At 42.7% G+C, this 20017-nt stretch overlaps 1 protein-coding gene across 2 annotated transcripts; it reads right to left on the reverse strand.

The window, feature by feature from the left end:
- Positions 1 to 76: 76 nt before the first annotated feature.
- On the reverse strand, positions 77 to 19602 carry zgc:193690 (ATP-dependent RNA helicase DDX19A). 2 transcript variants are annotated; one of them, XM_035381422.1, is made up of 12 exons: positions 19396 to 19602; positions 18018 to 18072; positions 17671 to 17727; positions 15300 to 15435; positions 13236 to 13328; positions 12418 to 12544; positions 11622 to 11736; positions 11149 to 11326; positions 8635 to 8872; positions 5879 to 6041; positions 4009 to 4200; positions 77 to 2246 (listed from the first exon to the last, which is right to left on the reverse strand). In XM_035381422.1, exons 1-12 carry the CDS (start codon positions 19450 to 19452, stop codon positions 2185 to 2187), a joined length of 1473 nt encoding a protein of 490 aa, XP_035237313.1. In that variant the 5' UTR covers positions 19453 to 19602; the 3' UTR covers positions 77 to 2184. The 2 variants fall into 2 exon arrangements, with proteins under 2 accessions (XP_035237313.1, XP_035237314.1); XM_035381423.1 differs by having other exon boundaries at positions 12418 to 12520; positions 19396 to 19599.
- Between the last annotated feature and the right edge of the window lie 415 nt (positions 19603 to 20017).

Raw genomic sequence — 20017 nt, forward strand, 5'->3', positions numbered from 1 at the left:
AAGCCTGCAGCAGAATTGAATCACATCAAGCATACTATTGGCCCGCGGAGAAAGTGAAAGACAAAAGCGATCTGTCTGTAAGTAGGCATTCTTTATTACAACAAATATAATTTAGAAATAACCATAAAACCATAAAGGCAGTGGGTATAAGTGAAAAGCACTAAGAGCTGCGCTTTACTGGTTTCATGGTTATGATAATGGTAGGCTTTTAAAACAACTAATTTCACTCAAACATTCTCTCATTAACATTGGCAGATAAATACAGTAGGTATCCAATTACAGACCAAATAAAATGCATACACACCTCGGTACAAAAGAAAATTGCAACACGAATTGATGCGGTCCTGTTCTGGAAAGCATTTTTTTTTCCCAAATCGCTGAAATAGGGCAGTCTTTCCTAACATTTTAGGTACACTTCTTATGCTGTACATGTTACGTACTCCTGTTTTTACTTGGTAAAAGTGTCTAACTTCCTGTCTTTGAACAGAATTTGCAAGCCAATGACACAGGAAATGGCAAATGCGATCCTGTTAATAGAACTGACAATATCCTGTCAATTTGAAGCCATTCTTTAAATGGAACGTTTTGATTTGAAAATAAATAATAAAATGGGGATATAATGATGGTCATTACCTTACACACAGGAAAAAGAAGAGGATTTTTAACACTCACCGAGTACATTCGTGAGAAAGAAAACTAAAAAACTTCAACTTCAGAGTACCCTGTGGTCATTACCGCAAGGTACAGCCAGAGGGCATCCACCCATTAGTCCGCATTGTTCAATTTGTCGCTACCAACATGCTCTGTGATTGGTGGAACTCCTCTTAGTTTTTTTTGTTAAAGGTGATGACACCCTCTCCCGTCCCTCTTTGATCACCCCTAATATTGAGTTCACAAATCCATGAAACGCCTATCCCTTCTAAGTAACGCCTCTGTTCATGTTAGCTGCATCAGAAAACCAGTCACCATGTATGAAGATGCAAAGGTCTACACTGAAATTAATTTCGTATTGTGATTTTTTTTTAAATAGTTATACACTAAATTTCCCCACTTCCACCCAGGCTAGAAAGAATTCTGGATTAAGTATGAACCTCATCTATAAAATGATGTTACAGGAATGTTAATTTCATGGTGCAATAATATATATATATGAAAACCACGGTCATATCCTCTTTAGATTGGTTGCTTTTGAGAACTGCATAGCTTGTTTCCAACTGGTGTGCCAGTGTTCCGATGTGCAAATGAGAATTTACTATGCGATACAATCAAATCATTCGTATTAATCGGACAAAGTTAGTGATTAGTACCACAGATTTTTTTTGTTTGATTGGTGTAGCAGACAAAGCATCAACTGGAGGCTAAAGTTGATGAGACCTTTTCGAACTCAGAAACCGCAGAATGTTTCGTTTTATCGATGCCACTCACTCGTCTTTCGCACTCATGCACTAGAGAAGCCTCCCTTGCATTCGAAGTTAATGAGCCTTATATCTCCTATTGAAATGTTTCAAGTATTAACTGTATGTTTGCTCTTCAAAATCCCGAGGGCTTGAAAGACGATGGGTGACTTTTTAGATAACGTGTCTTCTCCTGTGTTTATTTCAGTTCTCTTAGCTAATCTTTGCACACATTCCCTCATATTTTCCTTCATTCTTTCAAGGAAAACAATTGTGAATCATTTCCAGTCGTTTCAAAATCAAAACGGCAGCAAGTGATTTTATATCTCTGTGGTTACTGCAAATTGTGTTGAGATACCGCTGCGTAAAATTGCTTTGCGTACGTACACGTGCTCCACGAGAGGCTATCAATTAACAACAGAGACTACAAACATGGGAGTCCAGCTTTCGCAATCTGTGGCCACTCAATTAAAACAAAGAAAACAAGAAGACCAAAAAGCAAACCTAATCCAAAATGTCTTGCTCACTCAGAATTTAATCTATTTGGCATTTCGTTACTGACCTGAAGTTTAAAACACTTTCCTTTTAAGGCTAGGCTAAGACCTAATTTTATTGTCACCATGTAAACATTTCTTCTGCTTTTAGATTTTTTTTTTTTTGTCGTTTCCAAAATAAAATAAACTCCTAAATTTACTTTCAGTCCAACTGCAAAAATTTGATATGAGGTAACGTAGTCCGACATCTGCAGAAATGGATTCCCGTTGGTGGGACAATAAGAGAAAGGGCCTCCTCAGTTAGCAATCTTCTCAATTTCATCAAGGTCGTCTGTGTCCAGCCTCTCAATTTTCTTGTCTGTGGGGGGAGAAGAAAAATATCCACATGAAATAATTAACTCAAGGAATCCCAAATGAATCACATTTTTTACCCACCAATGCTTTTTAATATGAAACTGAAAATCAACAGAACATGAATGAATACCCCCCATTTTTCTACCAAATTTGGAATGCTCAATAGCAACCGCGCACCGATGGCTTTGCTGCAACGTCCTTCGTGAATTCAGTGCGCCACATCAGTAGCCAACACTCATTTTCATGCCACAGTTCGCCGGCTGAAAGCCGGTTAATACTTCAAGGCCACAATGAAGCAATCGCGGTACCAGTTATACCGATGCGGTCGACTGTGCGCAGCCTAAATTTTGCGACCATGTGGTTTTCAGGACGAGACGGGAAAAACAACACGGGCTGCATCAACGCACGCGCAGAGAGCAGACCGCACGAGCCAGAATGAGCTGCTAATGGTTCTACGTTGACGACCAGTGTTCTACGGGGGCGGGGTCTGTAGCCTCGATTTCTGTGGCAGGTGCTCTGCAGCCGTTGCCGCGGGAAACGGGAAGTCTGCGGCAGCGCGGTCCGAATATGATCTAGAGCAGGGGTTTCGATCTCTGGCCCTCCAGCAGCCTGTGTATGCTGGTGTTCCTTCCAACCAATCTTACTTAAATCAGGCTGCTGAAAATATGTTTGCGAATGGAACACAATACAGGGTTGAGTATTTACCATCTGTTTTCATTTCAATCCAGTGTTTCAGTTTCAAACAACAGGCGTCCACACTTTCAGCTTTTAGGACTTGATTTTGTCTGCATGTCTATCAATTATTTGAAGATGACATTCTTTCCAAAGGAATCATTTGCCAGAGCGCATTACAGGAAATGAAAGGATATGCTGCTAATTTGCCACAGAGAATTACAGAAAATGAAACCATATGCTGCCCAAGAACGTATCTGATGACAGTCTTTAAATAAAAATTTCATTCTTTGAATATCTGTTTGATATTGGGTGGAATTAACAGGATAAATTATCGCCCTCAGACATTAAGACATATTCAATCAACACTTGTCCTTAACATTGAATCTTTTCTTAAGTAGTCGTTCTTTTCTACACAACAGTTTGGCTATTTCAGTGACCACCGCAGCTTGTCAATTGACACTTGTTCAGAAGGAGTCTAACATTTCTATTTCAATTTGATTCAATACACAGGACAAATGTTTATTCAATCAAGGATTTACGCATCTAATAAAATACAATTACCGGCTCGACAGCTCAGTATTCTTCGGTAATTGCGATTAAAGTTGGAATGAAACCAGAATACGCTCGAGAACCCCCAGGACAGACCACAGGGCACGTCGATCCTGAATCGCGTCCTTCTGCCCCATGCCCTGGTGGCGTACTTCTATTCAAGACCGAGCTGCTGTCGGCTTCCAGCTCTGTCTGCATGGGCTGCGCAGTCCCTGGCAGACGGTCAGTCTCATCTTCTCACCCTAAATGTCTGTGGGGCCACTAGCGTCAAACTAGCGTTTAACAACATTCTCTCCCTTAATCAGCTGTCAAAGAGGGCAACAAGCTCTTGATGCGCGTGAACACCAAAGTCCTCTGCCTCAGGTCGAGACATTTAGAGGTCTGGAGAAAAAAAAAGTCTTATCCCTGAATTCAGTGCACTATGAAGCACTGCTTCAACGGGATTGGCCGCTGACCAAAGCCACCCCTGCAAGCATCCGCACAGCGGCTCAACCCCACTGCAGACACACTGTTCAGAACCCCTCCAGGTCTGCGGTACTTACTAAAATGGTCCTGGATCCGGTTGAGAATGTTCATGCTGTGTTTGCTGTCCACCATGTTGATGGCCAGGCCCCTCTTGCCGAAGCGGCCCGTGCGGCCGATCCTGTGAAGGTAGGTCTCGTTGTCGGGGTTCCCGTCCTTGTCCACGGGCAGGTCGAAGTTGATCACCACGGACACCTGCTCCACGTCGATGCCTGGAAGCGGGAGAGGCGATCGTGAGGGAGAGGAGAGGGGAGCGTGGAGCGGGGGAGGGGTCACAGTGTGTGCGTGCCAAGGCCCGAGCTGCGCTCTGTGGGGACAGCTTCTCTCTCCTGCGGCCTCCCTTTCCTTTGGAGAGCGCAGTCTGACACCACAAGGCAGCCAAGGCCTCTTCTAAATCCAACCTAAATCCCCACCTCTAACCAGCTGTACTACAGACCTAGCTCTCGCACTTCCATGTTTTATGTTTATCTTCACGCTTTGTGTTTTTGTGTCATCTTATTTGTTCTTACTCCAGACAACTGTACAGCACTTTGAGACTGTAAAATGAAAAGTGCTTTATAAATGACACTTATTGTTACTGCAATAATAACAGCAATTACATTTCAGAGATTATTATGATTATTATTACTGATGCTACTTCAGTGCTTTGCTCCCTGACTTCTATTCTATTTCTTAGCCTTGAGATTTAATAGTGGAGGAGACAACTGATATTTTCATTCAAACTCGAGTTTAAATGTGCAGATAAATATAGTATCATTACATAAGAAAAAATAATTGCCGGATGAGTATTGTGTTGTATGGTAGATGCACTGTGGGAAACGGTTATTGAGAACTTCCAAAAAAGAAAGTTCAACTCTGCTCAATGGAAACTCAATTTCAATGAGATCGTTCACCATGAATATGAAAGATATTCATTTTCTTGCCCCAACAAATTCTTTTTGACCTGACAATGACAGCTCTTTGCTCGGCTTCATTTCCAAAATTAATGGAAGACAAAGAAGATCTAAACAAGGGTCCATTTGAAAATATCTTCAAAATAATACTAAAAGTACAACTACATATAAGTAGCATCTTTTGGGCAAACGTATCATTTGGAGTCTGTCTGTGCAGCTAAAACCACATCCACAACAATATAAATACCTTATCAAATGATATTTTTGTAAGCAAACTTGCCAACAATATAGAATAGCTAGGAGTAAGTCATTTTTTGAGGTATGAATGACATTCCTTTTTAGGGTGAACTCCCTTTAAAGTCGATAAACTTCTTTAACCCCTTGGCACAGAAGCCAAATCTAGCAAATCCTTGTCCAGTTAGGAGTACCCTATTTAAAGCTTTATAACTCCAGGTGCGAGCATCATCACAGAGACTTGAAAATGCCATAAAGATAGCAAGACACTTGTACCATTTACCAACTTAGTTTAGCTAATTTTCATAATTCAGATACACATGTCCGTGCCACAAATACAAAGAAATCTAGGTGAAAAATGCAAAAATGAATGAATACAAATTTTTGGTGGTATTTTTATGAATTTCCAGATAGATGCAGTTTGTCAGGCTTGGATAGTATAGTTGCAGATGAGACTGCAGAGAGGGGGCGCATGTAAAACGGATGAACTACGTAACAATGGTGGCACTTAGAAACTCTGTATTTAGCATCGTTATAGTGCATAGTGTACTAATAATGCTTTAACAGAGTTTGCTGCTTCCACTCATAGCTTGCTTGCAGGAGCACTGAATGTCTGAGTTCAGCATTCTCAGGACACCGGGGTCCTTGCCACTGGACACAGGTTTGTGCAAAGGGGTTAAATGTATGTTGATGTATTTGTGGAGATGACAGCGAAGAATTAACTTTAAAACGGTTCCGTTCGGAGGTCTGCTTTGGCCTTTACCTCTTGCACACACGTTGGTGGTGACCAGCACTTTCTCCTTGCCGTCTCGGAAGCGGTCGATGACTGCGGCTCTCTGCTCCACCATCATCTCCCCGCTCAGCAGCGCCACCTGGTGGCCCTCTCTGGACAGCTCCCCGGCCAGCCAGCCCGCAGTCTTCCGAGTCTGAAAAACAAGAGCGTTCCCACAGGACGGGTTCGATGGCAAAGAATGGAACCCTTTTTCCTGAGCCTTCAATTCCCTCTTACCTGGGTGTTCCAGACCCTCATCCTGGAGGGCCACAGAGTCTGCTACTTTTCATTTCCACTTTAGAATTAGCAACCAATCCAGGCCCAATAAACCAGGAAAGTTGGATGGGTGATTGGCTGCTTTGATTGAGAAGAGCTAAGTAACAACAATAATGAGGGGACCCTGGGACCCTCCAGAATCAGGTCAGAGAACACCTACTGTAACCACATTCCAGTGTGGTGGCTAGCCGGCAGCTAGCATTTGTGGATGCGGTGCTCCTTCGGCTGGTGTGACTCCTGTGGGGAGCTTACCCACCACTGGCCAGTGTGTCTGGCTCTTTAAACTGACCAGAGTGTGAGCCCGTGAAACAACAGCCACACACTGATACCACTGCCCCGCCCCCTGCTACTTCCCATCAACCACTTAAAAACCTCAGTGACCTGCAGGACCTTGGACAGCGCCGGCCTCGATGGAGGCAGCTGCGGCTCACTGAGCCATTGCCAATCAGTGCAGAAGACACATTTTCAGCTCTATAAAAAGCCTAAATCTCAGGCCTAGAGAAGAGAGAGAGAGCTTTTCATCACAAGGCCACGGCGTCAGCTCAAAGCCTTTTCTGTTCTTCATTTCGACAGGCGCTATTCTTTGTTTTCACACTTCTGTTTTTGTAGATCGTTTCTTTGTTTAAGCTCAAGGACTACATAGAATGTGGTACGCCCACCGCTTTACTGAGCTTGTCTGTTCTCCGCAGGACACAGTGACCGCCCCAGCACTGTACCGAAGTACACTGTACTGTACTGCTTACATAATCCAGCGTTTTATAATTAAAAATAACTAACAAAAACTCTCAGTATTAGAACAATACGGTCATGGCATGATGAGCTGGCAACATGAGTCGACATGTACTCAGATAAAAAGATTATCACGATAATGACATAATCTCGGAACTACAATGCAACAGGTCTGTTACATCCTCAGGTAAAATCACATTTAGCTTCTACTAATATTTCTACATAATTTACCTTTCCATGTAAGGTACAAAAGTGGAGGCTACAAACCTAGCTGCTTCCAAAAGGAAGGGATGCATTTGTTCCCTGATCCTGGGTTAGGAAATGCTTTACAAACCAGCGACATCTTAAAACCAACAGCATATGGGCCATCTGTGATGGGTCACAAAATAAATAATACATTACATAATACAGCTTATACAATGTTTTTTGTTTATAATCCGGTAACCACTGCTTCTGTATAGGGATCCATTCTTGTTCTTTTTGCTTTTCGTGAGTGCCCTCTAATAGCATCAAAATGTAATTTTCATTCATTTTACGGTGAAATTTTCAATCAGTCTGGTCACAGGATGGATCGTTTAAAGTATAAAAATTCACAGTTCTCCCTCGATAAATTATTTTACCATGCCAATGTTTTACTGACAACTTATTTTGTAACGTGGGGTGGCAGAACAAGCTCACCTTCTTTGCATTTTGGAAATCCATAGATGACACAAATCATACTAAAGTCGGTATGCTTGTCACGGGGTGATACTTAAGGGGTTAAAAAGATTCTGACAGGGAATCCTCTTGAAGCGATAAAATGAGACAAAATGGATGCTGAAGGGGAAATGGATAAAGGCAGTTTAAACGATGCCAGAGGGAGATCTAAAATGGCTGATAACGGTTTGGGTGAGAGGCTCCATAGGCAGCAGACTGACCACTGTCTGAAAATACTGGGTGTACTGGGTCCAGAGGGCACAGGAGAAAAGCAATTACAGTAACCTAACCCTTTTTGGATGGCAAGATGTTTGGACTTCATTTTTTAAAAAGCTGCAAAGCACTCCAAGGACAACAGGTTTTGTGAGCAAGTGAGTGGTATTTTTTTTGCAATGCATTCCTGAACTTCACAATTGGCTTAGTTTTGTTTTTTTGTTACTTTTGGACATTGGAAGAAGGCAGTTTCTTAAGGTTGATTTAAGGACTTTGATGAGTAACTGCGGTGCTGAATTGGATTGAATTTTTGTTTGGGGAATTATTTACATAATTTACTTGGCATATAAATAATAATTTGTCATGTGCCTTGTGCATGAACACATTATCCTGTGTTTATTCTGACTCTTCTGAGTTTGTTCTACATTGCTTAGGGCAGCTAGTAGCAGCTATGTGGCAGCTTTTTGCAAAACAGACGTTAGCCAGTCACCTCACACCTAAATTAGCCAAACACTACAGCAAGACAGAAAACAAAATTCTTCTGGGAAAATACCATATTTCATTTAATTAGCTAGCTGATACACGTAAGATTAATTACAATTAAATATTAAAATTATTTGGGCTGGTGTGCAAGTTCACTAATAAGGGTAAGAATGCAGCGTAACTGTAAATATAAAACATTACATGGCCACTAGATGGCGGTGTAAACCTCATACTGTCCCCAGTTGTCCGAGCACACCTTGCACTTCTAAGTTCAACTATAGTCAACATGAAAAGGCAATTTTTGTGTCACAGAATTGCCACACAAGGGACTGGCAGTGGGCGGGACTCACGTGGCAGAAGATCATGGCCTGGGCGATGGTGATGGCTCCGTAGATGTTGCACAGCGCGGCGAACTTCTCCTCCTTGCAGTTGCAGAGCACGTAGTACTGCTTGATGGTGTCCAGGGTCTCCTCCTCGCGCTTCAGCTTGATGATGTTGGGGTCGGGCACGATCCGCTGGGCGAACCGCCACACAGAGTCCTCAAAGGTGGCCGAGAAGAGCAGCATCTGGCACTCCTTGGGCAGCATTCTGGAGGGGGGACAGAGGGAGGGAGAGAGAGAGAGGGGGAGGGAGGGAGGGACGGAGAGAGAGAGAGAGAGAGAGGGGGAGGGAGTAGGGAGAAAGAGAGAGAGAGAGAGAGGGGGAGGGAGGGAGGGACGGAGAGAGAGGGGGGGGAGGCAGTAGGGAGAAAGAGAGAGAGAGAGGGAGGGAGAGAGGGAGGGTGGGAGAGTGAGGGAGGGAGGTCAGTGTGACCCACACGAGGGGATTTACACTCATTTCAGTGTTCAGACACTAAAAGGAAACAAAAGCAGGCTATTGGGAAACTATACACTACAGGCCAAAAGTATTAGGTCCCCTGTGGTTTTTAAAAATAAATTTATCCTAGGCAGAAAATAATTCAGTTAATGCATGCACATTTATTGAATAACACACCACATTTTGTCTACCCACAAAAACACAAAATTATGAGTTTTACTTGAAATAATAATCTTAAACACGACTTTCCTCGAAATAGCGTCCTTTGGCTTTAATTACAATTTAAAAGAATTATTGGAAGACTGCAAAGTGGGGGGTGGAGGGGTGGGAGGGAGGGGAAGGAATAATTAAAATGAGTGAAATCTTATTTTATCTCAAATATTTTTAAATCCACATGTAGCCTAACACCTTTAGCCTGTAGTGTAAGTACAATAGGCAAAACAATTGCAAGAAATATGGCAAAGGAGGAAGAGTCAGGCTTAGATGTGCAGGGCCAAGTACACATATTATGGCAATTCCAATAATTCCAAGCTCCAGATTTCCAGGTGCAGTGTTCAGTGCAAACTCAGGGTCCAGCTAATTGGCAGAGCAAACTGAGAACGGCCCAGCTAATCGGCAAATTCTACTATGCAGGATTTTACCTTGAAAATAAAAAATAACCATGTGTAGTCATATCTATCATGCGTGGGCAGTCTCTTTGCACATAGCTGCCGAATCTGTGCTCCTCTGCCTGTCCATTTTCAAAAATGTGATTGGCATGTTTCTGGACATGACGCTCTTTTCTGTGTGGGGAGGGGTGGGGGCGTGGCTACAGAGCCTGTGGGGTGGGATCAGGTTTCAGCAGAGCATTTGTAGCTGGCTGACTACTGCACTGGTGGAGGTGAAGTAGCACAAGGGCAGCAAAGTGAAACAACAAACCGACAGGGCTCATTCAAACACCAGAGACAACCTAGGAATTGCTTTTCCTTGATGGCAACAGCTGAAGTTCACAAGCAGATGAAGTGATGTGGAGTTGGCATGATTTCTGTTGGACCTGCAATTAACGTTACCTCTAGCTATACAGCTAGCTATGTTAGGTGGCGAGATGGCCAAAGTCGGACACTCAGGATGAGTGGGCAGGGTCGAAGATGAAGGAGGGGACTTCTTTGCTTGTAAACACAGGACCACAGCAAGGCGAAAAAAATCCTGCATAGTATGCCTTTAAAATTGATTACCAGCATATCAGAGTTTCTAACTGCCTCCATTTCCAATGAATTTTTGTCTTGAAGGTTCAATTGTATACACTTAAATGGCTGTCATTTGTAATTAGATCCCCATCATACCTAATGCAATAAGACAACTCAAATGTGTGTTACCAATGTGCAATGAACCAATTAGTGGATTTAGTCCTTGAGCAATGGATTTGCTGCAGGTCCTTGGTGCGAGTGTATACCCAGGTGATTGACAGATGTGCAAAGCGCCAGAAAGACAAACAGGAAATAAATCCCTTCCTGTGCAATCACAGGCTGCATTCCTGTACTCAAAAGGTTGTCCTTAAGCCCTTAAGGTTGCTGTAGAACATCAGCGCCAACGAGCACTTTTATTTAGGCTACATGAGATTAAGGCTTTAATTCAGGCACTAAATGCAAACGGAAATAGTAAAATTGTATGCAAGCATTTTGTCATACAGCTTCTACTAGATGCTGAGTCTCTAACAAGAGCTAGCCTCTGAACTGGGAACAAAAACAAATAGAATAGGATGGTTTCGAAAATACATCACATGCTAAGTGGTCAGCTAATTCCCCATGCTAACACAGCTAGGGTAGCTTGCACACCAACAGATTTTACTGGGTCTGTTACATCCATATTAGCAGTTAAATGGTATCAGTATGTAAAGGCTATTCTCTGTCACACAACTGAGACTCTAAAACTTGTCAAGAAATAAGGCCTGGGAACAGCACACTAATCTGATTGGTTGTGCTCACCGCTGCCTGCAGATATTCTGGTTGTGACTGGCTGTGCTCAGCTCTGCATGTGGATGCTCTGGCCGTGTGATTGGCTGTGCTCACCTCTGGATGCGGATGCTCTGGTCCTGGTGACCCTGGGTGGCGATCATTACGTCGGCCTCGTCCAGAACAAACACCTTGATCTTTTTGGGGTCGATGAACTTGAGTTTGGCGCACCAGTCCAGCACGGTGCCGGGCGTGCCGATGACGATCTGCTCCTGAATCTTCATCCCCCGCTCCACTGGACAGACAGAGAAACGCACGCACACACACGCACACACACACACACACTCAGTGAAAGTCATCATCGCCTCCATTCATGATTAAGCAGTGACTCCATGCCCTGTGGACTGCCAGATGCCTGCTAATGCTTAACTCGTTTACTTTCTAGCATTACTCAACCGCTCCAAGGCTCTCGTGTCGTGCGCATTTGGAACGCAGGAGCACAAAACGTATAAAAATATACTTTTTAATTGCCTTGAGAACTCGCGTTTACCCGGCAGCCTGGACGACCGCGCTAGCAGAGCGACACTCACGTTTGTTTCCGCGGATGGCGTAGGCCAGTTTGACTTCGGGGTAGAAATTGCCCATCTGCTCGATGACTTTCCCGGTCTGCAGGGCCAGCTCGTACGTGGGGGAAACGCACAGGCACTGAAACGCAGGGGCGTGGACGCGCTCAGAATGCGTCATCCTGCACGAAAGCGCACGTACTGGATGGACAAGACACGCCCTAACCGAGGCTTCCACTTCTGCCATTAGCACGAAAGGGCAGAGCTCGCGTTTGAACAGTCGTTGAGCGCAACGCCAGCCAGATGCAGCCCTTACTCACATTGCTCGTTGCGGTTTTATACAATTACCAGCGCTGGGTCGCGTGAGGTTAATTAAGCGTGGAACAGGGGGATTCAACCTTACAATGTACTGATCCTGCGTAGGCCATGTTCTAACCATTTCATTACTGCTTTCTGTGTGGCTCCAGGACATTGCCATGCATATGCACATTTACACAGACAACTTTGTATAACAATTTGCATACACAAACACAAACGTAAAAGCAGGGGGTTCCCCAAATTTTTTGGTAGCCAGCAAGGTGAGAACAGTAGCCAGCTAGGGGTGTTTACAGCAAGGAGACAGACTGTTCAGATGACATAACCTTTACTAAAGAATTAGCAAACCTTAAATATACAAATATATACTGTAAATATATGTCCAAAAACTCCTTGTAAAAGTGACAAAATGCTAATAAGTAAGCACTTGTGACATTAAACTTATCATCTTACAGTTTAGTACACTGGGCCCGTCTAGCATTCTCATTCGGGTAGCGGAGGCGCTCACCTGAGGCCACTTATGGGCGGGGTCCACGTGGCTGAGCATGGCCAGCACGAAGGCGGCCGTTTTGCCTGTGCCGGACTGTGATTGGGCGATCAGGTTCTGCGGCCTGGAACCAGAGGGAACGCACACGCTGAAGAGAGAGCAGAGGGACTAATCGGTTGCCCTGGCGACGGCGGCGGCGTGCGCCGCGCTTCCGTTTTAGGGCCTGGCGCTAAACGCTCTGGCGGCCGAACGCCTGTGACAGGCGACCCACACCGCGTGAGACGTCTCTGATCTATTCCCATTTGTGCACGGCCACTATATTCACCTGAGACTCGGAAATTAATCCTTGTCCTCTGTCAGGGACATGAGCCTCTGGTCTTAACCTTAAGAATCACATATTCTACAACGCTGAAACCTACACTACAAAGGACATTCAAAAAAATATATACATTACATATATATACATACATATATATATATATATATATATATATAAATATATTTATATTTCAATAATTTCACTGCAACGTTTCACCCAAGACACTAGTATTATGCCAAAAAATTTAATAATCTGAAGGATCTCAAGAGGAAATTAAAATGCATGATATGACTTTCAGAGATATGAACGCGTGTATGAATTATAGCTTGGTTTTTCCTTTGGATGCATCGACAAGCCAATTAATCTTAACCTGAATTTCCGAGAGCTGTATCCTCTAGTTTTTACTGTCCGTCAGAGAGACCATGACTATGGTTCCAAGTGCACAATGGCATCTCCACCCCTCTGCTGTGGGTCTACCTCATGGCTAAACGGAAGCAAGCGTAGTAGAGAGGGTACTCACGGCTCAGCGAGCATCATGGGTAAGGCGTTCTCCTGGATTTTGGAGGGTCTGTTGAAGCCCATGGAGTACACCCCCTTGAGCAGCTGCGGCTTCCTGCGGGAGGGAGACAGGAACGGGGGCACGGTGATCAGCACCCCGGGAGAGGAAGGCTCATCCCGCAGAAGGCTCATCCCGCTGGCCCATTCGCTTTGAGAGAGACCTCCTGTCTCATTATGGTGAAGCTTCGCAGTGCGGCCGGCGGCCGGGGGGCACACCCTGTTATGGCTCTGTTCCAGAGTGTGGACGGGCCTGCAAGCCTCACCTGGACCACACCAGCGCCGGCTGCAGCCCTGAACGCAAGCGCGTAATTGGCCGCGGCCTCGCCAGGGAGGGAGGGGTTTCGTTTTTTAATTTTATTTATTTAACCTTTATTTACCCAGGGTAGGTTCACTGAGCACGGATGCTCTTCTGCAGGAACGCCCTGCTTCACACTCATACACATTCACACCTGGGAGCTGCCCAGTACAACCACAATCCTCTATTGTTGGCCACGGAGCAGCTCCACTGAAGGGAGAGAACATTTTTTAGCCAATTAAATCAGGGGATGATTAGGTGGCACGTTTTTGGGAGAGCCAGATCTGGGATTTTAGCCAGGACACTGGGGGAACCCCCTACTCTTTGCGAATAGTGTCATGGGATCTTTAATGACCACAGTGAGTCAGGACCTCGGTTTAACGTCTCAACCGAAAGACGGCATCTCCTACAGCACAGTGTCCCCGTCACTGGACTGGGGCATTGGGGTTTATTTGACCAGAGGGAAGATTGCCCCCTGCTGGCCCACCAACACCACTTTCAGCAGCAACTCAGTATGCCCTGGTGGTCTCCCATCTAAGTACTAACCAAGCCCACACCTGCTTTGCTTCAGCCAGTCGGCAGGAGCAGAGTGCGTGGTGGTATGGCTGGTGGTGGTAGTTGGCCGGGATGACATCTCATCACTCACCGTTGACCACAAAGGAGCCAACTGGACACCCGGACTCACATCTTTGCAAACTCAGCTTGTGGTCTGCAGTGTGCTAAAGGGATGAGCACAGCTGGTGAATATAACCAAAAACTGGGAGGAGGGGGAGCTTTTAAAAAAAAAAAAAAAAAAAAAAACTTCATGGCCAAAAATAATAATTACTGCCTGGGGAATCATTACAGCTAAATAATCACATTAGAGGACAACAACCACAAGCGGTTCTCAAAACTAATGGCAGGTTTAGCAAGCATGTTTAGCTCTGCAGAATATTATTTAACTGTAAAAGACTGGTGCGGCAAACATACTACTTTAAAATGGCTTTTAATGCAATAAAGATAGAATGGAGGAAATTGTGTTATGGCCAAAGGTCTGAAAGATGCGATCCCAGGTAATAAAAAGGAAAATCTAGTTTTTAAAGAAGTTGTGCTCATGAAAGTACAAGATGTTTTGTACCATAAATGCAAATTAGTTAATTACAGGCCAAATAGCTGCTAGTCATTGCTCCAATAGATAAGCACGCAGTTATGCTGTATTTATAATCGACTCCACTGAGATCTGGGGAAATGACTCTGAAGATATGAAAGAACATTTCTTGTAAAATTTTCACACCTACATAATGAATGTGCATAAAGAAACAAACGCAGGCTATGTTAGGATGTTTTACACAACAGGCAAAATTTGCCCTCCAATCTCAAAAATAAATTAATTACAAATTTGTAATGCTTTGTGAAGACAAGGGAGATGGTAAATGACCATCTTAAATACCCCTTAAAGATCATTGTTACAATGATTTTTGCATATTTTAAGAAACTAGGGTACTAAAAGAAGCAAAATATCACAATCTCAAAATTAAAATTCCCCTAAATTCACCTGTAGTACCTGGCCCTACTCCCTATGTTAACAGAAGTGAAATACAATGTTAACAAACATAACATAGCTAAGTGTGGTTACTGAAATATAACAGTCAACATAGTAAAACACCCTGTTGACTGAAAAGTGGGTTCCGTTGGTCATCCGCCTATAACCCCCGATGCCCCATATGAACGTGTCTGAGAGACGCTACTCACAGTCTCAGCTCCTCGAAAGACTTGACGGAGTACAGCGGAGAGTTGGGGTCCCTCTGCAGAACCTCCACCTGATTGGTTGTGTTCACGAGGTTGCTGCGTATCAGCTTATTCAACAGCGACTGTGCTGCTTTGTCATCTGAAACGGGAATAAGGAGACGACTATAAACGAGAAACTCAACTTTCTCACAGTCTGGTGGTGCATTTTGCATCGTCTGCAATCCTGATAAAGGTCCAACACTACAAAGAGTGCACCCATTTAACAAACCAACTATGTTGCATCCCCATGGGTCACACCCTGTTGGTTCTTGAGACATGTTTGACAGTAAAGTCAGGTAATTTCATGGAGTGACATAAGCAGGGTGGCCAAAAACAGGATTGAAAACAGGAATGATATCTATTAAACACAGTAAAACATTGGAACATTCTGAAAGTCTGTCTCATCAAAATATAATAACAATAAAATTTTTAAGCTTAACATAGCTGAACGCTTTAGCCTTCTCACTTTGGCTAATGAGCCGCTAATGGCTAATTGATTGGCTAAAGTTGCAGTTCAGATTTTTCACCCTTCAATGTTAAGTCTTCAATAAAGATTTATGGGCAGGAGTACATTTAGCTGTCATAGCTCTTAGCTCTCAAATGAGCTTATGTGGAGTCTGCTCTGTTGCTGCACTTTCATACACAGGTTTTTGGTTGATTGCGTTGATTGTCAATGATTGTGTTATTATACTTCATACAAGCTCCCTAATGGCCAGGAAGCCGGCGTCCTGAGTTTGCTCAACTGAAACATTAGTGCTCCTGCAACCAAACTATGAGTAGAAACAACAAACTCTGTGTTCCGTATTAATTAGAAGATGATACACAACAATTATGCAAAATACAGTTTCTAAGCGCCACCACTGTCACATCCATTTAACGTCCATTTAACAAGCATCCCCTTGCATACTCATCTGCAACTATACCCCCCAAACACGACACACAGATCAATAGTGTCTTTCGAGGAGTTCATAAAAAATATACTTTCACCACCAAAAAATTGTACTCCATCATAGCAACCAGACAAAGCCAACAATAGCCCAAAGGTAAAGTATGCCAATACCTCAGTGAAAAATGCTGCACACTGAATAGCAAAATAAACAAGAGGAACTCTTCGGTAATTTTACCATGTCATTCTACTATCAATATTTGCAACCAAATATAAAATAAATATGCAATCTTACAATTGTTTTTGTACATAATAATGTCCCGGTCATGATTCAGTGGTCATTTATTGTCTTAAGCAAGCCATTTCAAAAAAATAAACACGGAAATAAAAAGCGGGGGGCATTTACCTGTTTTTACGTTATATTTCAATGGGATATCAATGTTTCATCAACAAAAAGTGTTTTATTCATTATTGGAGAGGTTTTGGATAGGTTTTTGTACCCCCAGATATCATAAATCCTTATACTGATGAAAAGATAGTAATTCCCACTTGAAAATGATGCAGAAGTGAGTATCAGCATTAAAAACAGCTGATTTGTAGTGAAATTAGATTATGTTATGATTTACAGCAATGCAAAATTTATACATTTTGGAGACACTAAGAGACACCAGGGTATACTGATTCCTATTTGCTTCATAGTAGTTCCGTATATCACCCTCAGATTTTGCACACTTGTGGTCAAGGAGTTTATGATCCAGGACATGTATAGTTTACCCTGCTGTATACATGCAATCTCTCAGTATTTCATTGCAAACTAAAGAGAAAAAACACCTTAATTTTTGCCATTTATTTCCACCAAAATTATGAATATAATCTAATCTAGTATTATAAGTGGTACACGTGTCTTGCTTCATTTAAGCCATTTTCCAAGTCGCTCTGATGCTCACACCTGGAGTTATAAAGCTCTAAATAGGGCAGTCCCTAAATGGCCAGATTGGCCAGATTTGGCATCTGCGCAAAAGAGCTAAACATTGTGGCAGATATTCTTTTAACTCCAGGGACATCTCAGCAGAAATCTTGTCCCATTACTTTCATGTGAAAATGCTGGCTAAGGGAATTTGAAAGTACAGTACTTCAACATATTTCCAAAATTTAAAAAAGCAGTACAGGTAGTGCCACTTGAGCTGTTATTCCTCAGCAGACTCATTGGCATATCATTACATACTGGACCTGGTATGTCTGATGCAGAGGAGTCATATATGCAGTGCTACAATGTATTTAAATTGCATTAGAATTTAGGTGGATGGTACAGTAAAAGTTCACAACAGGTATGTTAAGTTGCAACCCCTCTGCATGGATAACTACACCAAGAACATAATGTTTAAATCAATTAAATGAAAATTAAAGTGTGGATAAAATTGGAAGGGAAAGCGAAAACATGATACAAACCTTTGTCATCTTCATCTGTTGTCTGCTTTTCACCATCTTCTTCAGGCTTCGCAGTTCCTGGGGAGGAAAAAGCAGCTCTATAAGCATGAAACATCTATGGGAGTATACATTACATATAACATATCAAAAGGGATCAAATATATAGGAATTTGTGTAGGTGTGTCACTGTGACACAATGAGCAAAAATACTACTGTACATCAGACCATAGCATATTCCCTTTTAATAAATTCCAATTATATTACTTGTATTTTAGCGTATTCATTGCATGTATTTCACAGCTGTTCAGAAGCTTTAGAAGATAAACAAATGTCTGCCATTTTGTTAATGGAAGGAATCATTGCTTTACCATTTGCTTCGGCTTTAGGCTTCTCTTCTTTTTCTTTGATGCGCAGACCGCCAAGCTGTTTTCAAAACAATGTCAAAGGAGCAGTAACATGTTAATGTAAAAAGACAGGTGAAGCAGGTTTTCCATCCATTTATACATACATAAATACTGCCAAATAACATTTGCAGTCTTTGCCAGAACACAGTTGTAACAGCACCCTACCTACAACTGGGCTATATAAGGGGTTTGAGCCCACTGATAGGCAATGAGGGGGTTTTATGTGGGTTTGCAGTGGTCTATTAAATACCGCACCAATTAAATTAAATAATACACTACTTAAGTGCATTGTACATGCAATTTTGGCACATTGAAATTATTCCAGAAGTGAATACGATAGTCTTTATTTTGAACGGCGTACGCTTATAATACGAGACCTAAGCAGGATCAGAAAGCTTGAGAACCAACCAGCAAACTTACGTAAGGTTATGATGAGATGATAAGAGGCATAGTAATACGGCTGTTATGTTAATACATTTAAAATGTAAAGACCTAGAACAAGTATACTACAACTGAACAAAAAACGTACAAATATACTTTATTATCAAAAAACACTTTGTTCCTGGGACACAAGTAGGCAACGCTATACTGGTTTTAGCCAGTAGCACGCAAAATACAGGCACACGAGGCGGACTAGGGTCTGTTCAGTGGTTAGGATGGATAACTCGACTGTCAACAGTTTTTAAAGGAGTGATAAAACGTGAAGATGAACGTAAAAAGCTTGCTGGCAAAGCACGCAATGTTCTTTTGTATCCGCACATGACGCACATACCGTCGCTTTAAGTTTCACTTCGTAATTAATTGTATATTCACGGTATGGTACCTACTTGCCAACTAACGTTCAAAGTTAACGCAATAGCCTTCATCAAACACAGAAAACGACTTAAAATACCTGTCTATATTTATTAACCAACTAATTAGCTAAATAGCAACCGCATGCAACATTCGCTGCACATGTTTAGCAGAAAGACGTTTAGCTTGCTAGAAGATCTGGAGGCAACTATTTGGGCGGTGTAGCTAACTTTGCTAACTAGCCAGTTAGTCTACATTCTGATTTGCATTGAATACTCTAGTTATCTAACGTCATTGAGCGACGGTGACATCAACATTCTTATATTAAACAAAGTGCTAGTCTATATAATTAACAGCTCAAATGTCTAAGCACTGACTTTTACCTTATCGGTTGTTTGCAGTTCTTTTGTTTTGTGCATCGCCGAGGCCCTGTTTACTTATTCGCCAAGCTCTCCAACGTTAGCCATTTAGCTTGCTTGCTAGGTAGCTGCCTAACTAACGTTAGCTACTGTTAGCTCTGATGCTCGCTTGTTGAAAGGTTCATACGTACCGATTCGGCGGCAGCTTCTTGTTCATCCACAGCCAGGGCCCATGAATCAGTAGCCATCCTTTTCCTCCAGAGCGTACTATTTTCTACGAATTTTTCTTCGCTTAGACTAATTTTAATCAAACTACCCTGGACGTGTATCTTTCAGCTGCTTCTTACAATGCCGTGACAGGAAAAGGAGTTGCGCAGATGTTGTACGCACCTACCACTCACCGTCCAGAAACCAGAAAAGTCAAGAGTTCCGTTTGTGATCTAGCTCAAACTAGTTGGGGTCGTCTTGCTTTTGCTGGAAAAATGGAAATACGATCAGGTGACAATTTTCATGCCGAAATTAATTTCTTGTAAACTTTATGCAACTGGCTGCATTATGCAATGGGGGTTACATTTCAAAAGAAGTGACTGGTGAGTTTGTCGTCATCAAGGGCAAGATGGATGGAACCAAATACAGGCAAATCTGTGTGAGCCTGTTTCAGTATGTTCCAACAGGTTAATGATGAAATACACATGGCAAAATCTCCAAAGAAATGGCTTAAAAAGAAGGTCTGCGTTCTGGAATACCTCATCCAAAGCCTGGACTTAATTAAATCCCACAAATCTGTGGTATGACCTGAAAATTGCTGTCCAC

The sequence above is a fragment of the Anguilla anguilla genome, chromosome 11 (assembly GCF_013347855.1).
Source record: "Anguilla anguilla isolate fAngAng1 chromosome 11, fAngAng1.pri, whole genome shotgun sequence".
Lineage (NCBI taxonomy): Eukaryota > Metazoa > Chordata > Actinopteri > Anguilliformes > Anguillidae > Anguilla > Anguilla anguilla.

What these genes read in the sequence shown, in the direction of transcription:
- zgc:193690 (XM_035381422.1), bottom strand. Translation starts at nt 19,452, where the DNA reads ATGGCTACTGATTCATGGGCCCTGGCTGTGGATGAACAAGAAGCTGCC. An exon ending in TCTTTCGAGGAGCTGAGACT is followed by an intron (nt 13,329 to 15,299) that starts GTGAGTAGCGTC and finishes TCCCTCCCGCAG; the next exon opens with GAAGCCGCAGCTGCTCAAGG. An exon ending in CAGAGCATCCGCATCCAGAG is followed by an intron (nt 8,873 to 11,148) that starts GTGAGCACAGCC and finishes TCCCCCCTCCAG; the next exon opens with AATGCTGCCCAAGGAGTGCC.